A 20,869-nucleotide genomic window follows, 5' to 3' on the forward strand; every position below is an offset into this window, starting at 1 on the left:
TGCTTATAACACTAATGTTGTGATCTCTAAATTCTAACATAGGTGTGTCAAAAATACTTATTTAGTTCAAGCCAAGGACGGAGGGTTGCATGACTTTAAAAATGGCAGGGATACATGTATTGCAAACAAAATGGAAGAAGTTGAGCCTCATACTTCAACACTCTTAGTTGATGCGTAAACTGATCCACTATGCTGTTTACTTTCTGCGTCTACGTCATATCGCTGAGTCTACCTTTAATTGAAACAATAACAAAGTGGTCACCTGCCTCTGTTTTAGTAAAAAGCAGAGGGATAGGCCTAGAGAATGGTATCAATTTCAAATTCATAGACGGGGCTATGGATGCAAGGATTGACCATCCATGAAATCAAAATGATAGTTTTATCCATGTTTAACGCCTCCCCTCAAAGTCATCTGAAAATGGAGGAAAAAAGATTTAACTCAGACAGAGCTTGCAGCATATGACCTGCTGTAAAGATGCCTTAGAAATTAGTAGCCTAGCTACATACTACTCTGATACTTCCATTCATTCTAAAATATACCGGATTATCTTCTTGAGCAATTATTCAATTGAGAATGCACATGGTGTACTGTGTGACTTGGTTATCTTTCTGAGTCATTTGTGGATGCACGTTTTCATTTAGAGACTACAAATTACATTGACAAAGACAAAGGATGACTGATATCCTGCATTGTTACAGTCTCAAAGCACAATTGACCTCTTTAGAAACCAAGTTAAACTTTTTCCAGTCATTCCACTCATTTTCTACCAATGAACAGTCACTCACTTTGGGAGCTGTGTAGTGAAACTGGGGTTTGCCTGAAAAATAATGGTTTGTCTCTTTTTTATTCCTATACAATAGAAAAATACTTATTTAGAAATAAGTACATCTTATTCTGACAATGTGAATTGAAAAAGAGAAGATATGTACTGTGTTTGTTTTATTGCAGAGATTTAATAAATAAGTATTGAGCAAATGAAAGCAGAACATGTACACAAGAACATAAAATTGCAGTACTTATTGTTAGTTTTATCTTGTGGGCCCACGATCCAGATCTGTGTTAGTTATGATGACCATGCTGAATGAGGAAGCAACAGAATACATTGGAACACATCACCATTGGCCCCTGCTAGCCAACACACTGCCATGTGACAAAAACTCAGTGGCAATAACAAACAAACCAGCTGGGAGGAGAGATGGAGAGGTGGGAGGAGTGGTATTTAACTGACAGGTCAAGTCCCAAAAGCACCATATAAAAAGGCAGGCTAGATGGCAAAGGAAACACAAACCTACAGACTCACAACTCCAAGCCATACCTTCACAGAGACTATGAAGATGACAATACTGCTCTGTGCTATCGTGCTCCTCTCTCTCTCTGGTGAGTACTATTGCCATAACCAAAAGCACTTATGAGCTGTTTTGACATACATGTAAAAATATTGCTTGATATTTTAACATTGAACATTTCACCTTATTCTGTACTTAGATCAATGAGGTTTTGGGAATAATCAGACAACTCTTCACAGTGAGCGATGCTAGTTGAATTGGTTACACGCTTTCAGATGAATTTAAGAATGAAGAGTAGCCTATAAGGAAGTGGTGACAGCTTAGGTTATCTACGTTTAGGATACCTACGTTTAGGATAGACTACCCAGTTGTAAGAGCCCACACAAATGGAACGTCAGAGTTGCACCAAGAAAAGAATGTCAGGTGATATCATTTTGTCTACCAAGGCACTTCTATGAAGCTGACTGAGAGAGCTCATCGTGTGGGGAGCCATGATCCTATTAAATTCCTATGAATAATTATTGTAATTCCTAATTATATGCATGTCCCCCAGTGTCACAGGACACCGGTGAGAGAATATGGACAACAGTCTCAGACCCCATGCCATTAATACCAAGATAAAAGTTATTTCCAAGATAGATACCTTGACATTGGTGTTACTGGTATGTATCTCACTGGCTGTGTCATCATAGAGCTAAAGATAACACATTGAGTAAATTCAACAAGGGACAGTCATTTCATCTGGAAAACAATAAGGTATTTAAAGAAGTGGAATGTGATCTTGTTTCAAAGGCCAATAATAAAAGAAGGCATACTTTTCAGACAGTTTCTGAGCAACATTCCACCAACCTTTTCCCCCACACTGAATATTGTGAATCACATCAAGGAAAAAGTGAATACCCTTTTCTTTTCATGTTTTGTACAGTTTTTGCCATGGATGAAGAAAGACGCCCACAGCCCAGAGAGGTGAGATAGATTAGAAAATTGTTATTCTATGGAAGCAAGGACATTAAAATACTTTTTATGAGGATGTGTATGTCAAAATAACTATAATAGTAAGGACTGCTCTTCCCCTGCCTAAAACAGCCTCAGTGTGAGGTGTATGAAGGCGGCATGTGCTCCAGAGAGTTTGATCCTGTGTGTGGGAGCGATGGCAACACATACACCACCGAGTGTGTGCTGTGTCGTGAGAACAAGTAAGTATAAAACACATGGGTTATTTACCTTGTGTAAATAGGGTTTCTGAGAGAGTATTATTCTTTTTATACCTATCCTACTATGTGCTGTAATGTAAGTATAAAGCACAAGGGTGAGGTTATTTAACTGCCGTAAATAAAGTTTCAGAGAAAATTATTCCCTATATAATATAGATGATTGATGCTGTCTTTTAGGCCATTTCAATCACTAGCAATCACTGGCAAAGTGAGGCCAGACCACACAGAAAAGTTAGGCAATATGTCAATAAGAAAAACATTCCCCAGAAGTCTGAGAAAATAAGATGATGAAGCAGGTGCTAGATGCACCTAGAATCAATGATACGGACCTCCAAACCTTACCCCAGTTTCGGTGAGGTAACTTTACGTGACCATGTTCTAGAAACAGTTGCATCATCAGGAAAGGGAAGTGCCACTGACGCACAAATCTTACCTATTGACTGTGACTAGAAATTTAGCAGGGTTTGTTAAAGATTAAAACATTTTTCAGTTAAAGGCAGATCATGCTTTATGCCCGATACATTTATTCATATCAACCACGCTTAAATAAACAGTAAACAAATAACTTAGACATTATTAGTTAAGACATTTCAAATAGAATGTTCTTCAAAAATAGATGGGAGGGGTTGAGGGTAGCGGAAGGATAGGAGTAATAACAAACAAAAGATAACTATTGTAAAATAGATTGTGTCTGTAAAATGTATATAGTATGTTTAAGCTGGAAGTAGAAGCCGAAGTGTTGTTCATAAGTTTACTCCAATTAGGGGAGGGATGGTGGAAAATAATAATATACAGTTGAAGTCGGAAGTTTACATACACTTAGGTTGGAGTCATTAAAACTCGTTTTTCAACCACTACACAAATTTCTTGTTAACAAACTATAGTTTTGGCAAGTCGGTTAGGACAAGGCTATTTGACATAATTTGAGTCAATTGGAGGTGTACCTGTGGATGTATTTCAAGGCCTACCTTCAAACTCAGTGCCTCTTCGCTTGACATCATGGGAAAATCAAAAGAAATCAGCCAAGACTTCAGAAAAAAATTGTAGACCTCCACAAGTCTGGTTCATCCTTGGGAGCAATTTCCAAACGCCTTAAGGTACCACAATCATCTGTACAAACAATAGTAAGTATAAACACCATAGGACCACGCAGCAGTCATACCGCTCAGGAAGGAGACGTGTTCTGTCTCCTAGAGTTGAACGTACTTTGGTGCGAAAAGTGTAAATCAATCCCAGAACAACAGCAAAGGACCTTGTGAAGATGCTGGAGGAAACGGGTACAAAAGTATCTTTATCAACAGCAAAACGAGTCCTATATCTACATAACCTGAAAGGCCGCTCAGCAAGGAAGAAGCCACTGCTCCAAAACCACCATAAAAAAGCCAGACTATGGTTTGCAACTGCAAATGGGGACAAAGATCATACTTTTTGGAGAAATGTCCTCTGGTCTGATGAAACAAAAATAGAACTGTTTGGCCATAATGACCATCATTATGTTTGGAGGAAAAAGGGGGATGCTTGCAAGCCGAAGAACACCATCCCAACCGTGAAGCACGGGGGTGGCAGCATCATGTTGTGGTGGTGCTTTGCTGCAGGAGGGACTGGTGCACTTCAAATAGATGGCTTCATGAGGAACAAACATTATGTGGATATATTGAAGCAACATCAGTCATGAAGTTAAAGCTTGGTTGGAAATGGGTCTTCCAAATGGACAATGACCCCAAGCATACTTCCAAAGTTGTGGCAAAATGGCTTAAGGACAACAAAGTCAAGGTATTGGAGTGGCCATCAAAAGCCCTGACCTCAATCGTATAGAAAATTTGAGGGCAGAACTAAAAAGCCTGTGTGAGCAAGGAGGCCTATAAACCTGATCCAGCTACACCAGCTCTGTCAGGATGAATGGGCCAAAATTCACCCAACTTATTGTGGGAAAGCTTGTGGAAGGCTACCCGAAACGTTTGACCCAAGTTAAACAATTTAAAGGCAATGCTACCAAATACTAATTGAGTGTATGTAAACTTCTGACCCACTGGGAATGTGATGAAAGAAATATAAGCTAAAATAAATCACTCTCGACTATTATTTTGACATTTCACATTATTAAAATAAAGTGGTGATCCTAACTGACCTAAAACAGGGAATTTTTTACTTGGATTAAATGTTGGGAATTGTGAAAAACTGAGTTTAAATGTATTTGGCTAAGGTGTTTGTCAACTTCTGACTTCAACTATATATATGTGTGTGTATGGAGGATTGGAAATGATACAGACAATTACATTGATGGAAGCTATAATCTGCAATATAAAGCTGATCTGCACCCCCAAAAAGTTTAAAATAAAAGACATCTGACAATTAGAATAAAGTGTGTATTTGAGAGAAGTAGACTCAATATTATACTCAACAATCCTTGAGGTTTCTGTTCAGCATTTTACATTCAATCATGCCCTTTTGAATTGAAGGTGCCATATTTGAACCTTCCATTTTAAGTTGTTAACAGAAGCCCTCTTTTTCACAGGCTTAAACACAAGCAAGTCCTGGTCAAGCATGGAGGAGTGTGTGAGGCATAACAAGAAGTCTCTCTGGACACCTGTCCTGCCGGAATGATCCAGAGGAGGAGTATCACTGGACATCAGCTTTCGAAATCTGTAGACTAATAAAAGTATGAAGCATGAAAATGTAGTCTCTTCTCTTATGAAAGCTAATAGAATATTATGGAAGTATATTGAACAAAAATATGGGACGACCACTTTACATGTTGCATTTATGTTTCATGAGCTGAAATAAAAGATCCCAGAAATGTTCCATACACACTCAAAGCGTATTTCTCTCCAATTTTGCACACACATTTGTTTACATTCCTGTTAGTGAGCGTTTCTCCTTTGCCAAAATAATCCATCCACTTTACAGGTGAGGCATGTCAAGAAGCTGATTAAACAGCATCATTACACAGGTGCACTTTGTGCTAGGGACAATAAAAGGGCACTCTAAAATCTGCAGTTGTCACACAACACAATGCCACAGATGTCTCAAGTTGAGGGAGCGTGCAGTTGGCATGCTGACTGCAGGAATGTCCACCAGAGCTGTTGCCAGAGAATTTAATGTTAATTTAAGCCATCTCCAACTTCATTTTAGAGAATTTGGCAGAATATCCAACCAGCCACACAACAGCAGACCACATGTAACCAGGATCTCCACATCCGTCTTCTTCACCTGCAGGATCGTCTGAGACCAGCCACTCGGACAGCTGATGAAACAGACAAAGTATTTCTGTCTGTAATAAATTCCTTTTGTGTTGAAAAACTAATTCTGATTGGCTGGGCCTGGCTCCCCAGTGGGTTAGCCTGGCTCCCAAATGGGTGGGCCCATGCCCTCTCAAGGCTGCGTCCCTACCCAGTCATGTGAAATCCCTAGATTAGGGCCCAATTTATTTTCTTAAATTGACTGATTTCCTTTTATGAACTGTAACTCAGTAAGATCATTAATTGTTGCGTTTATATTTTTGTTCAATATAGTTCTGATTTCATTATTGTTAGCAGCAGGATAAATAGGGGGTGCTTATTATTGTCCTGTTTCACATATGTACAAGTACGTAACTTATAAAAGTGTGTGGTGTGAAATGGAAATGTTTTTGTTGCATATCCCACTCCCCCTGAGACACCTGCAGAGAGTAGGGTCACGGCCTGGGATCAGCCAACCCTGTAGAAATTAGGGTTAAGTGCCTTGCTCAAGGGCAGATCGACAACTTTTTCACCTAGTCGGCTCTGGGATTCGAACTAGCAACCTTTCGGTTACTAACCCAATGCTCTACCCGCCACCCACAGGCGCACCAGTCTCACATTAGTGGGCAATCCAACAAGAAGATCGATAGAGCACACTGAATAAGAAACATGTCATATATATGGGAAAATAATGTAATTTAGCCCAGCTAAATGTATTCCTCAGGGAGGACTGGAGAGCCTTATTTTGAGACAAGCCAAAGCATGAGGCATCACAAACGCAGAAAAAAAAAGCTGTAAGGAAGGCTAAGCCCTCTGAGGCAGCAACTGAAAAAGGCAACCTTCTGATTTGCAGATGTGTGATCATATTACACAGTCTCAAATTAAAAATGTTACATTACAGAACTGCAGACTTGTTTTTATTGTCCTTTGATGGGGTTTTTCCACCCTGCCCTATGCTCACTTCAGTTTCAGCAGCACTGTCTCCAAAAGAACCAGGATCTCCCCAAAGTACCCATCCTCATCTCCGAGGGCTTGCTCTGAGAGCACCAGTTCCTGGTACTGCTCCTGTAGGGTGCGGAGGGAGGAAGACAGGGTGTAGTCCTGCCGATACTGAGTCTGGCAGTGAGGCATCATGGCCAGGATGGTTCTCAGGGCCTTCTCCTTCCAGTCGTGCTCTGGGGAGGCCAACAGTTCAGGCACCAGGCTGCACCAGCCCTGCTCTGCCAGCAGTGGCATGAGGGAGACCTGTGCGTACTGCTGCAAACGCTCGTTGTGAGAAGCATCTGGAATGGGGTCCAGTCCAGTCTGAGAGATCAGCTCCTAGAATAGAGAATGTGCCATTCACATCATTTGATTTCATATGACTAGACTTGCATTTATAGGCAAGGTTTTCATAAGAGCACCACTCACCTTCTCATTGATCATATCATAGAGTATGGTTACAATCCTCACACGGAGAGCCCCGCCTTCGGAAGCTCGGAAAAGATCCCCCAACACCTGCAGCCCACCCAGCTTCAGGAAGTGGCTTTGGGCAAAGGGGAAGTGACGTAGCAAAGAGGCCACAGCAAACAACGCCTGTATACAGACAAACATTAGCATCAGTAATGTGCCAGGTAGAGAATTATGCAAAATAGTGTGCTAATTGTAAAACTTCACTGTAGACAGATGTGAGGAAACCTTACAGTTTTAAAATGGAAAGAGAGTCTCCTACTGGATAATTAACGGTGCTACAATTACAATCAGAGTACTAACGAATGGATTTGATTATGTGGGAACAAGACTTGCCTTCTTTTTAACAGACATGGGTCGTGGAGTGGCGAGTAACATTAACAGCTTCTGCAGGGTACCACTTTCAACTGCCTCCACCTGCACCACCGGGTTACTAGGAAGAACATAATCAATGATAATGTTACTGGCGCACACACAAATACAAACATGTTGTCTTTTGGCTGGTATTTACAATTAGACTGTTGGTATGGGTTAATAGAGACTGCTATACCTTGACAGAGCTGACCCCAAGACAAAAGCAGCACTCTCCTGAAGGCGATAGTCTGTGCTGTTCAAAGCATCAACCACAAGCTTCAATCCTCCCCTAGACGCCAAGTTCTGGGCATTGTCCACCTGACAACACAGATAACAAGGAAACTAATTATAATGTTTTTTCTACAATCAAATTAAAACAAAAAAAACAAACATGTAAAATCATTTTTGCATCTTTTATTGTCTCAACAATTTATATTCCCAAACCATTAGTTTATTCAGACCCCTTCCCTTTTTTTAACTTTGTTACATTATAGCCTTATTCCAAAAATGAATTAAATTATTTGTTTTCCTCAATCTACACACAACACTCCATAATGACAATGTGAAAACAGGTTAAGACATTTTCAAAAACGTCTTAAAAATAAAAAACAGAAATACCTTATTTACTTAAGTATTCAGACCCATTGCTATGAGAGTTAAAATTGACCTCAGGTGCATCCTGTTTCCATTGATCATCCTTGAGAGGTATCTACAACTTGATTGGAGTCCATCTGTGGTAAATTCAATTGAACGGACATGATTTGGAAAGGTATATACCGGTCTAGATAAGGTCTCACAGTTGACAGTGCATGTCAGAGCAAAAACCAAGCCATGAGGTCGAAGGAATCGTCTGTAGAGCTCCGAGACAGGATTGTGTTGAAGCACAGATCTGGTGAAGGTTACCAAAACATCTCTGCAGCATTGAAGGTCCCCAAGAACACAATGGCCTCCGTCATTCTTAAAATGGAAACAGTTTTGAACCACCAAGACGCTTTCTAGAGCTGTCCGCCCGGCCAAACTTAGCAATCGGGAGAGAAGGGCCTTGGTTAGGGAGGTGACCAAGAACCCAATGATCACTCTGACAGAGCTCCTCTGTGGAGATTGGAGAATCTTCCAGAAGGACAACCATCTCTGCAGCACTCCGCCAATCAGGCCTTTATGGTAGAGTGGCCAGACAGAAGCCACTCCTCAGTGACAGCCCGCTTGGAGTTTGCCAAAAGGCATCTAAAGGACTCTCAGTCCAAGAGAAAGAAGATTCTCTGGTCTGATGAAATCAAGATGTAACTCTTTGGCCTGAATGCCAAGCATGACGTCTGGAAGAAACCTGGCACCATCTCTACAGTGAAGCATGGTGGTGGCAGCATCATGCTGTAGGGATGTTTTTAGTGGCAGGGACTGGGAATGTTCTGAATGTTCTTGAGTGGCCCAGCCAGAGCCCGGACTTGAACCGGATCAAACATCTCTGGAGACCTGAAAATAGCTGTGCAGCGACGCTTCCCATCCAACCTGACAGAGCTGGAGAGGCTCTGCAGAGAGGAATGGGAGAAACTCCCCAAATACAGGTGTGCCAAGCTAGTAGCTTCATACCCAAGAAGACTCGAAGCTGTAATCGCTGCCAAAGGTGCTTCAATGAAGTACTGAGTAAAGGGTCTGAATAATTATGTAAATGTTACAGTTCAATTTTTTTTAAATACATTATCTAAAATTTAAAAAACTTTAACCCTTGTCATTATGGGGTATTGTGTGTAGATTGGGGGGGGGGGGGGGGGGGGGGATATTCAATCAATTTTAGAATAAGGTGGTAATGCAACAAATGTGGAAAAAGTAAAGGGGTCTGAAAACTTTCCGAAGCCACTGTATCTCATTGCCTCCCACCTCATTAGTATTTTGTTGCCTCCCACCTCATTAGTATCTCATTGCTCACCTGATGAACAAGGTACTCTAGGTCATGTAAAGCTTTTATCTTCTCCTCCACAGTGGTGTTTGAGCTGTTGAATTGGGACATCAGTCTGCTAATAACCTGGAAGTCTGACTCCATCAGCATGTCCAGTTTGGCCATGTCTCTTTTCAGCTCCTCCATGGGACGAAACTGGGCTCTGAGAGCCTCCTAAACACACAGGGAAACACACTAGAACCATAAGTAATAGTTTGCCAACCGAGAAGGAAATCAAAGACAGACGAATGCCTCGGTGATCCCAGCTCTTTTCACAGCCGCGTGTCTCCACCGTGAACAGAGACTACAGACACATCAAATCAGGCCAAACCTTCTCTTCTTTTTCTTTGTCACTAGTTTCAGGATCCACTCCTTCTTTTATATTTTTCAGAGCCTTCTTCAGCTCCTCAGCATTGAAGGATGGGCCTGGTGTGTTCTCCTTCCCCTGTCTGACTCAGAGAAAACACATGTGGGTAGTCTGATGTAATCTCAAGCAAAGATAGTATGGCCCTCTACTGTATAATAGCTACATGGCAAAAATGTTCTACAGTGTTTCAAACTGACAGAAACATTTCAACAGGATCCTTACCTTTGTCCATCGATCTGGTATTTGAGAATCTGATGTTCCCCAAGTTTGATCTCCCTCTGTCTTGTCTGGAGGTTGAGCCTTACGTGAGAGCCCCTTGGGACTGCCTGGCCTGAGTGATAACAATATTGTACAGTGAATACTTTTGATTCTGCCATACACATTAATACTCCATGCCGTTTCTTGTTTCTGTGTGTTGCACTTGCATTCAGTGGCATTTATGAATCACATGATTATTCATATCATTATTGACACTAAACGGAAGAACCAAGGACACGGATGGTTCATGATGTTGTGAGATTCTCTCTGGTGTTTACAGAACAGCTGGTGCTGTGAGATTAGGACATCAGGACCTGCTTAGACAAAGCAATTGTAACAGTAGAGTAAAGGATTGCAATATATGGGAAAATAAATGGCTGCAGTATTTCTGCTATACTGAGTACATGGTGCATGGAATGCTAAGGCATAAATATATGAATGTGTGCATTCTTATTTTAAATGTATGTAGTTCTGTCCTTGTGCTGTACTTGTCTATTAAATGTTCTGTATTATGTCATGTTTTATGTTGTCTGGACCCCAGGAAGAGTAGCTGCTGCTTTAACAGTCGCTAAGGGGGATCCTAATAAAATACATGTATTACTACTGTGTGTACTTCATGAGACACCTGTGCATTAATACTTAAAAAACAAACAATCACCTGGTTTGAGAGACTGCCACTGATCCGTGGGACGGAACAAATCCAAATCCTCAGGATCGCTCTCTTCCTCCATGTGGTGCGCATCCTCATCATCCAGGCTGGTCTCAGTGCTCTCCACAACAGTCAGAGCAGAGGAAGACTACAGGGCCAGGGGATTGTATCAGATTCATGTAGGCTACAGACTCTCATCAAACTCTGGTAGGCTACACACAAACTGTTTAACAATATATTTATACAGTAGTATATCGAGTATAGGTATATCATTAACTCATTAATAACTCACTTTTTCGCTGAGAACATGGACGAATTGACAACTCAATACTAAGAGCATGAGTGCCATCTTCAGCCTGGTAGATTTACTTCCTTTTCTCAGGTATCCGGTCAACATACTGGCTGTAGTATAGCTAACACAACTAATATATTGATGGTGAAAATATCGATATCATAACACTATAGGGTGACAAATACAATTCATGTGAACTACGACGCATTGTACTATTTATTTACCCGACCGCACCATTTCAGATTTAAGCATGGACGTGTAACGTTGATACTTGTCAGAAATTAGACCACTCCCACCGTATTTGTCATCACGACCGGGAGCCAATCGTATTTAAAAGAGTGTCACTCTTTTCAAATCTATGCGATCGGATTGGCTAATGGCGATCCCTGTATGATCTTTGTGACGTAATTACATGACATTTCATCAGTCTTTTTGGAAGTTTTATTTCATATTATTACATGAACTGACAACTGTACATATAGCCCATGTGCCATACCAAAAATTGGCCCATCTTAGGGTGGCAAAGATTTGATGGCATTAAATTGTTCCCCACAAGCCCCTGATCAAATTGATATACATCCTCTAGAGGTTCTTCAAGAAATCGAATATTGCATAATGTGGCAACAGATCATTGTAACTGTAGGCCTACATAGAAAATCTCACACCAGTTTGTCAAAACAGTTATGGTACTGTAAACATGTATATGAATCTTACAACATAAGAAAAAGTAACTATAGTGTTTTCTTCTCAGAAGACAGAGATAAGCAGGAGAAGAGACTAATACTCTTCCGTGTGTCGGTTATAGCGGGTTAACACTGATCTATACTGGAGGTCCAGGGCTTGCTTGGTTACACGTGGTCTGCGGTTGTGAAGCCGGTGGACGTACTGACAAATTCTCTAAAACGACGTTGGAGGCGGCTTATGGTAAAGAAATTAACATTCAATTCTCTGGCAACAGCTCTGGTGGACATTCCTGCAGTCAGCATGCCAATTGTACACTCCCTCAAAACTTCAGACATCTGTGGCATTGTGTTGTGTGACAAAACTTCAGATTTTAGAGTGCCCTTTTATTGTCCCTAGCACAAGGTGTACCTGTGTAATGATCATGCCGTTTAATCAGCTTCTTGACATGCCTCACCTGTAAAGTGGATGGATTATTTTGGCAAAGGAGAAATGCTCACTAACAGTGATGTAAACAAATTTGTGCACAAAAACATGAAACATCATACCACCACTTTACATGTTGCGTTTATATTTTTGTGCAATACGTGGTACGCCATACAATAAACCCCATTAGATTGAAGGTAAACAGGCTAATTCCAAAACCACTTGACAAAATTCAAGTACATGTGTTAATAAGAACAAAAAAATGCTAAAACAATGACAAATGTAATTTAAACTGTTCCCAAAGGCAGCAGGCTGTAAACCATTATTAGTACTTAAATGACATCATCTAATACAGTACATGCAACGGAATAACAAGTTACACACTGACTCATGGTACACTGTATACAGTAAATTACAAGGGTTCTCCTAATAGCAATTCTAGCCTTAATCCAGGCAGTCAGCTTTGTAGGAAAAATGTCCCGAAAAGTGTAATACTTATAAAAAGGTATCTTAGTACAATTTTTAGGTCAGGTGGCAGCATAATTGCCCCTACTGGAAGTCAAAGGCAAATCAGTGCAAATCAGTGAAGACTCTTTCCTGTGACAGCCCTCCCGAAAGGCAGGGGAAGGGTAGGCAGTGGTGGACGAGTGGTGAGAGCCCGAACAAAACCCAGGAAGAACACCGAGAAACCAAAGTTGACACAGCGGAGGGGAGACAAGGGTCTGCAGCACCATAGGGACACTGACATGGGGGGTTGGGGATAGTGGTTGGGGGCTCCTCACAGATGCGGACACACTTGCTGTCTCCAGGCAAGGCAGGGTTAGGCTTGGGGCTGTTGGGGGGGCTGCAGAGGGGTAACGGTGGGCCTCTCCTTTACACAAGGGTGGGCCTCTGCTTCCGTTTCCTCTTTCATGTGCTTGGGGAGATCCATCTCCAGGACCATGGGCTCCTCTTTCTTCACCTCTGGGAGGTCACTAGGCATGTCTACAGGGAGTTTCTCGCACTTGCGCTTCTGAATAAGATATTTATTCCCCACTAAAAACACAACATCATTGAGTTAATACCTCTTACCTATTGTCTAAATGTTTGAAATATGTAAGTAATCACTGCACCTGTGTTCAAGTGAATGTCACTATATAGGCAAATTTACCATTGGGCTCATATTTCCACCTAAACTCTTCCACTTTGACTTGCAGCTTGATGTTGTCACTCTGGCTCTGTTCGAGGGCCCTCACTACACTGAATAACTTTCTCTCCAGCTCCAGTGCTTTGACTCTCAGAGAGTGACTTAATTATTTGCATGAACAACTCATCCCCCAGTCGCTCTGCATCCTTCCTACACACACAAACATCACACATCACAACAATCAAACGCTGACGCAGGTATGACAGCTCCAATTTGTATACTGAACTTTAAATGCAGACCATTTATGGGTTAAACTGAAGGCCTTCATCCACTCAGCATGTAAATACTAACTGTACACTAAAACCAGAGATAACTCACAGAGTTCAAAAGCTGGATTTTCAGGTCAGTGTAGTAAGTCCCGTCCGTTTCCACTGGGGCTGAAGAGAGCTGTGCCTTCAATGTCATCTGCATAGACAAAGTAACCAACAATTGACATAACTACACAATCACTTCATACTGTGAATCTGTTGTCCTATCACATGTTGTAGTGTTATGGATTTGAATCGAAGTGACCACAAACAAGAGGATATCACCTCTACTTTCTCCGGGTGACGTAGTTTGATCTTGAAAGCTTGTATCTCACTGTTCTACTCTGAGAGAATGGACTGTAGGCGCTCCAAGTGAGCAGGGCCTGCCCTGGAGCCTTGCAGCTGCATCATTGTGGCTATCTGAGCCTGGAGGGAAAAAACAAGAGGAAAAAGCTAATAAATTCCAAATGCATCTCTGGTTCAGTCTCACATTGTCACTAGGAGTGATTGACTGGAAACACAAGGGAAAGTGTTTTGTATTGTACCTTCATACGATGAAGATGTTGTTCTGAGATCACATGCTGCTTCTGAAGGGATCGGTAATTTCATTCTGATCAACTGTCTCTTAATCGCTGCTCGCTTGTCCTCAAGCTAAAAGAGAAATATAGCACCTACCTCTCCAAATAAAGAATTTCCCTTGCTGTTTGGATCTTGTGCCTGTTGCAACACCTGATCCAGTTGAATCTGGAGCTCTCGTTGGCCTCCAGGGCTTTCTAAAGCAGGCAAATAGGAACAATAGTGTCATTACCATGAATGACTATAAATCTAGTGTAACGCATGCATAATATATATATATATTTTTCCACCTTTATTTAACCAGGTAGGCTAGTTGAGAACAAGTTCTCATTTACAACTGCGACCTGGCCAAGATAAAGCAAAGCAGTGCGACAGAAACAACAACACAGAGTTACACATGGAATAAACAAGCGTGCAGTCAATAACACAATAGAAAAAAGGAAGTCTATATACAGTGTGTGCAAATGGCATGAGGTGGTAAGGCAATAAATAGGCCATAGTAGCAAAGTAATTACAATTTAGCAGATTAACACTGGAGTGATAGATGAGCAGATGATGGTGTGTAAGTAGTGATACTGGTGTGCAAAAGAGCAGCAAAGTAAATAAAAACCATATGGGGATGAGGTAGGTAGATTGGGTGGGCAATTTACAGATGGACTATGTACAGCTGCAGCGATTGGTTAGCTGTTCAGATAGCTGATGTTTAAAGTTAGTGAGGAAAATGTAAGTCTCCAGCTTCAGCGATTTTTGCAATTCGTTCCAGTCACTGGCAGCAGAGAATGGGAAGGAAAGGCGGCCAAAGGAAGTGTTGGCTTTGGGGATGACCATTGAGATATACCTGCTGGAGCGCGTACTACGGGTGGGTGTTGTTATTGTGACCAGTGAGCTGAGATAAGGCGGAGCTTTACCTAGCATAGACTTATAGATGACCTGGAGCCAGTGGGTCTGGCAACGAATATGTAGCGAGGGCCAGCCAACTAGAGCATACAGGTCGCAGTGGTGGGTGGTATAAGGCGCTTTGGTAACAAAACGGATGGCACTGTGATAGACTACATCCAATTTGCTGAGTAGAGTATTGGAAGCTATTTTGTAGATGACATTGCCAAAGTCGAGGATCGGTAGGATAGTCAGTTTTACTAGGGTAAGTTTTGCGACGTGAGTGAAGGAGACTTTGTTGCGAAATAGAAAGCCGATTCTAGATTTCATTTTGGATTGGAGATGTTTAATATGAGACTAGAAGGAGAGTTTACAGTCTAGCCAGACACCTAGGTATTTGTAGTTGTCCACGTATTCTAGGTCAGAACCGTCCAGAGTAGTGATGCTAGTCGGGCCAGCGGGTGCGGGCAGTGCACGGTTGAAAAGCATGCATTTGGTTTTGCTAGCGTTTAAGAGCAGTTGGAGGCCACAGAAGGAGTGTTGTATGGCATTGAAGCTCGTTTGGAGGTTAGTTAACACAGTGTCCAAAGAAGGGCCAGATGTATACAGAATGGTGTCGTCTGCATAGAGATGGATCAGGGAATCACCCGCAGCAAGAGCGGCATCGTTGATATATACAGAGAAAAGAGTTGTTCCGAGAATTGAACCCTGTGGTACCCCCATAGAGACTGCCAGAGGTCCGGACAACAGGCCCTCCGATTTTACACACTGAACTCTGTCTGCAAAGTAGTTGGTGAACCAGGCGAGGCAGCCATTTGAGAAACCAAGGCTATTAAGTCTGCCGATAAGAATACGGTGATTGACAGAGTCGAAAGCCTTGGCCAGGTCGATGAAGACGGCTGCACAGTACTGTCTTTTATCGATGGCGGTTATGATATCGTTTAGTACCTTGAGCCTTATCCGAAACTGCTAAAAGATTATTATTTTACTCCAAGGCGTTAAAGCAGGAGACAGCTTCTCTCTCATGCTCTTCCTTCTCAGTGATTCGCTCCAGTTAACATTGAAGGTTTGTGTTGGTCAGCTCCAGATGCTGGCCTTTGTACTGGGCCTCCTGAAGTGCCTGCTCCAAGGTGGCCTGAGTGGACAAAAAGAAAATGGCTACCTATACTGTACCACATGTAATCATTGTTTACCAAGATTTTAATCAGCAATGGATGAACAAATTATTTTTCTAGTTATCCTGAGTCTTTATGGGTCTTTACAGAGTGTAATATTAAATATTTTGTTCACCTTAGCATCCTCCAGCTCCATCCTCTCCTCCTGCAACTCCATCAACTCTGAGGACATGGTTTCATGGAGTCCGCTCTGTGACCAAACGCAGCTCCTCCATCTTGTTCCTCAGGGTCTCTGTCTGGAGCTCCAGGTTATGCTTCAGCTGCTTCTCAATGAGCTGCGCCTCATCCAATTCAGCTTTCATTTTCTCCACCTGCGGCCAAACACACACATCACATTCATTCACTACAATGACTGGGCACTACGTATTGTCAAGGAAAACAAATTGACTCAAAGACAACTTGTGATGTCCTTAAGAGAGATGATTTCAGTGTGGAGAATTCCACAACAAAGTAACTTTGCATTCATTCTTCCTCGTCTAGATTCAGCATATCCCCCAAATACTGCAAATGGTGTACAGAGATGTACAGGTAACCCAAACCACATCACTGGCAGCCCAACCTTGTTCTTGCACTCATTGAGCTCCATAGTATGGATTCCTGTTTCTCCCACTGCAGCCTCCGCTGGCTGTTGACCAAGTCGTAGTCGGAGCGCAGGCTGTCCAGCACACGGCTTTTCAGCTCCACTTCCTGCTGCAGAGAGTATTTCTCTTCCTTCAGGGCCTGAGAACCGACACACAAGAGACTATAGTCGTACCTCTAACATCAACCCACTTTATCTGTGTTCTCATCCTAACCCTGTTTAACATTCCTGTAATATCAGTAGTAACAAGATTCCTGTCATGCAATATCAGGATGATTACACCATTCATATTAGTAGTTTTTATGGAAAGCAGTTGTCTTATTTTGTAATGAGTTATACTGCTTCTGTCATTCATTCATCAACTGTCAAGACAGCTGCCTTTAATGATGTCAGTAATTGCCTAGTGTGAATGATCACCTCCACAGTGTTGGAAATCTCTATCCTCGGTTCATCCAACTTGTTCTGCAGATCCAGCTGCCCATCCAGCAGCTGAAGGCCATATTGGGTTGCTTTCTGCAGCGTACCTTCTGCTTCTTTCAACTTGTGTTGTAGTCGCTGGATCAAAATCATCTCCTGAAGTAGACATCTTTCACAATTGAAGAAAAGCAAAAAGAGATAAACTTAACAGGAACACTTATTAAGGAAGGTGTGGGACATCCATTAAGTCAAGCAATGGCTCATATGGTGTTAGGTGGGATAGTTGTTCAATTATGTAACGCATGTGGGCTATTCTGTGATTACAATATCTGATTTAAATGAACAGAACAAACAAGGATGCCAAATAGATATTAGTCTAATGATGGACTAAAGACAAACCTGGATCTAAACCGTGTTGAGAGAACAATGGATAAAGGTTGTAGCTAGTAGTAACTGCTCTATAACTTGGACTCAGTAACTGGGTCCTTTTTAGTAGGCACGAAACTGGATAAAACGATTGTATACATATGCTTTCTAGTGAACAATGCAGCATACAACTGATACACGTATTTGATCTAATGTTAGTTTTGTTTATCTGACAAGCTAGGCCTCATAGCTAGCTAGTAACACGATATCAAGCTTTTTTCCCCTCCTGATATTCAAGTTCACTAGCTCCGTTAGCTAAACTTGTAATCTCGTCCACAAGCCGGCTGTCTCTCTAGCAATCGAGCCTGGGGACGAGGTTAGCTAGCTAGCTTGCAAAGTTGCAAGCTAACTGTTGATTGCACAAAGACAGTTACCTTCCGAAAAGTTGTAAGTGATCATATTTGAAGAGGATAACTGTCAAACTGTTTAGCTTGCAGCCTAGCTTGTTAGCATACCGTTCCACATGCCGTCAAAAAGGGCACCGAACCACCACACCTCAAATATTATTAGGTTTTCCACCATTTACGAAACACGATTTGAATTTTGATCCAGCTCCAGCCACAAGCCAAATATCGCGACAGATAATGATACGTCTGTTGCTCTGCCTTTTTACAAGGATCAATACTTTATGTCAATAATGCACAACGTGTGTTTGAAAATGTTATGAGCATATAATGCAGTCCACCATGTTTATTGCTATGATTATATTATCCCATAATATGATGTTATTCTCTCAGGTGTGTCAATGTGCCATTTTCTTGGCTTTATAAAAAACATGTTTTACTTAATATGAACACTATTACAATACTTACATTGTCTTTCTAACATATTGTATTTTATTCTAGGCATTTGGATAAAGTCATTGAGCCAAACAGACATGGTAAACAATGTAGGCTATGCCTATTGATGTGGTGCTTGAGATGGTTTGATCACCAGAAACTTTCACATGCATCTCTGGGTGTGACATAACCTTTGTGAAACATGTCCAGTGATACATCCCCTGTTGTGGTGGAAATTAAATGGAATATGCAGTCTCTCACCTCACACTGAAACCATGTCCAATCTTCCAAACTATTGCAATCCACTAAAGCTCAGACTATAGTGACTGCAGGACCAAACACTAAAACACTACAATTAAATCAAAGTAGTACACAAACCTCATATAAGAACAAAAGCTATGTTAACCCTGTGCCACTTTGTCAACTGGTTTTAGCTACATGTAATTACTCCAAAATAATTTCATAATCTCATCATGAAGGCTTACTATTATACTTATTTTGTAGGTTTAGCAGATCGGATATACTTTTATCTCATTTGTACTACCTCTTAGTGTTGCAGAGTTGCCAAATGTGTTCCACTAGAGGGAAGTATTACTACTCTTTGATATTCTGCTTGATTTTTATATTCTAACCATAAGCTGAAATAAATAGTTATTTCTTACCATCTAGCCTAGATCTAACTCATGTAGTCTTCAAATAATTGTTTGACAAGGAGATATTGCTGAATATGCTGAATATCGGCAGGTAGCCTAGTGGTTAGAGCATTGGGCCAGTAACCGAAAGGGTGCTGGATTGAATCCCTGAGCTGACAAGGTAAAAATATGTCATCCTACTCCTGAACAGGGCAGTTAACCCACTGTTCCCCAGTAGGCTGTCAATGTAAATAAGAATTTGTTCTTAACTGTTAAATAAGTTAAATATAGGTTCAATTAAAAAAATAAATATATATATATATATATATATCAATATTTAACATTACATAGTTCCAGTTTGTGCACTGTGTATAATATATAGAGCACTGAACAGTCTCTAACCCATCAGCTCATAAAACAGGAATATTCAGAGAGACAGAGTACTTAAATCAACCTGAGGAAGACCATGCACATGATGAAGGCTGCTCATCAGTGAAAAGAATAGTTTGAACATTGGTGGTACTAAAATCCTCGATTTCGCATCTCCAGAGAATAGGGGCCTCCCCATTCAAACACAAATGAGCAGCAGCATACCATGCCATTGTCTGAGGAGCTGACCACAGACGCTACCTCTGTTGTTGTGCAAATACATCCAATCAGTCTAACCATTTACATCAGGAACAGCATCATTTCAATTTTAGATTATGTAAAGGTTATATGCTATTAAATTATGACTTTTGCTTTATGCACTAGCTCCACAGTGCACCATGAAAATAAATAGTTTGTTGCATTTGACTATTTTTCTTCATTTTTCCCAAATGCAGTTTAGATTATGTCAAAGTTAAAGGCTAATGTTTTTCACTAACTTCATAGGAAAAATATTAAGCTTAAATGTCTGTTATTGTTTTTTTCTCTCTCAAATGTTAAGTCTGAAGCAGACATCAAGGCACTCTAAACAGTCTTTCACCATACAATAGCTGGTTGGAAGCTGGCTTGGGGTATCATTTTACACTGCAATTTATATAAGCAATTTGAAGGGATACAAAGAAAAAAAAAGTAATTTTTATTTGTCACATGGGCTGAATTCAACAGGTGTAGACATTACCGTGAAATGCTAACTTACAAGCCCTTAACCAACAATGCAGTTCAAGAAATAGAGTTAAGAAAATATTTACTAAATAAACTAAAGTAAAAGATAAAATACTAATAAAAAAGTAACACAACAAAATAACAATAACGAGGCTATATTACAGGGGGTACCGGTACCGAGTCAATGTGCAGGGGTACAGGTTAGTCAGGTAATTTATACATGTAGGTAGGGTTATACAAGGAGGGGAATTTGCGTAAAGTATGTGAATGGGGGGTCGAAATTCACTGCTTTGTGTGTCTACCTTCTTGACCTTTGTGCTGTTGACTGTGCCCAATAATGTTTGTACCATGTTGTTGTTGTTATGTTGTGTTGCTACCATGCTGTGTTGTCATGTGTTGCTGCCTTGCAATGTTGTTGTCTAGGTCTCTCTTTATGTAGTGTTGTGTTGTCTTTCTTGTTGTGATGTGTGTTTTGTCCTAAATTAATATTGTATTTATTTATTTTAATCCGAGGCCCCTGTCCCCGCAGGAGGCTTTTTGCCTTTTGGTTGGCTGTCATTGTAAATAAGAATTTGTTCTTAACTGACTTGCCTAGTTAAATAAAATAAAAAATAAATAAAAAATCACAACAAAGTCAAGTTCTACAGATATAAGTAAGATACTAAATTATACAATTAAAATAAACTTTATTTCCAAAATTACTTTCCAACCCTCAAAAGAACAAAAGATGATCAGTTTATTCACAATGATCAACGGG

The 20,869-nt window shown here is 40.9% G+C and overlaps 2 protein-coding genes and 1 pseudogene across 2 annotated transcripts; 1 reads left to right on the forward strand and 2 right to left on the reverse strand.

Annotated features, from left to right (window-relative positions):
* The first annotated feature begins 1,175 nt into the window (after positions 1-1,175).
* LOC129827634 (serine protease inhibitor Kazal-type 1-like) lies at positions 1,176-5,176 on the forward strand. Its single transcript, XM_055888655.1, has 4 exons — positions 1,176-1,378; positions 2,213-2,253; positions 2,374-2,483; positions 5,017-5,176. The coding sequence occupies exons 1-4, from the start codon at positions 1,270-1,272 to the stop codon at positions 5,066-5,068; spliced, it is 312 nt and encodes a 103-aa protein (XP_055744630.1). The 5' UTR covers positions 1,176-1,269; the 3' UTR covers positions 5,069-5,176.
* Positions 4,853-11,308, reverse strand: LOC129827630 (nucleotide exchange factor SIL1-like). The gene is made up of 9 exons (XM_055888650.1): positions 11,022-11,308; positions 10,739-10,877; positions 10,045-10,153; positions 9,787-9,904; positions 9,447-9,629; positions 7,719-7,840; positions 7,505-7,601; positions 7,130-7,294; positions 4,853-7,039 (listed from the first exon to the last, which is right to left on the reverse strand). Exons 1-9 carry the CDS (start codon positions 11,124-11,126, stop codon positions 6,677-6,679), a joined length of 1,401 nt encoding a protein of 466 aa, XP_055744625.1. The 5' UTR covers positions 11,127-11,308; the 3' UTR covers positions 4,853-6,676.
* Positions 11,309-11,448: 140 nt separating this feature from the next.
* On the reverse strand, positions 11,449-17,355 carry LOC129827636 (protein Spindly-like; annotated as a pseudogene).
* Between the last annotated feature and the right edge of the window lie 3,514 nt (positions 17,356-20,869).

The sequence above is a fragment of the Salvelinus fontinalis genome, chromosome 29, assembly GCF_029448725.1.
Source record: "Salvelinus fontinalis isolate EN_2023a chromosome 29, ASM2944872v1, whole genome shotgun sequence".
NCBI lineage: Eukaryota > Metazoa > Chordata > Actinopteri > Salmoniformes > Salmonidae > Salvelinus > Salvelinus fontinalis.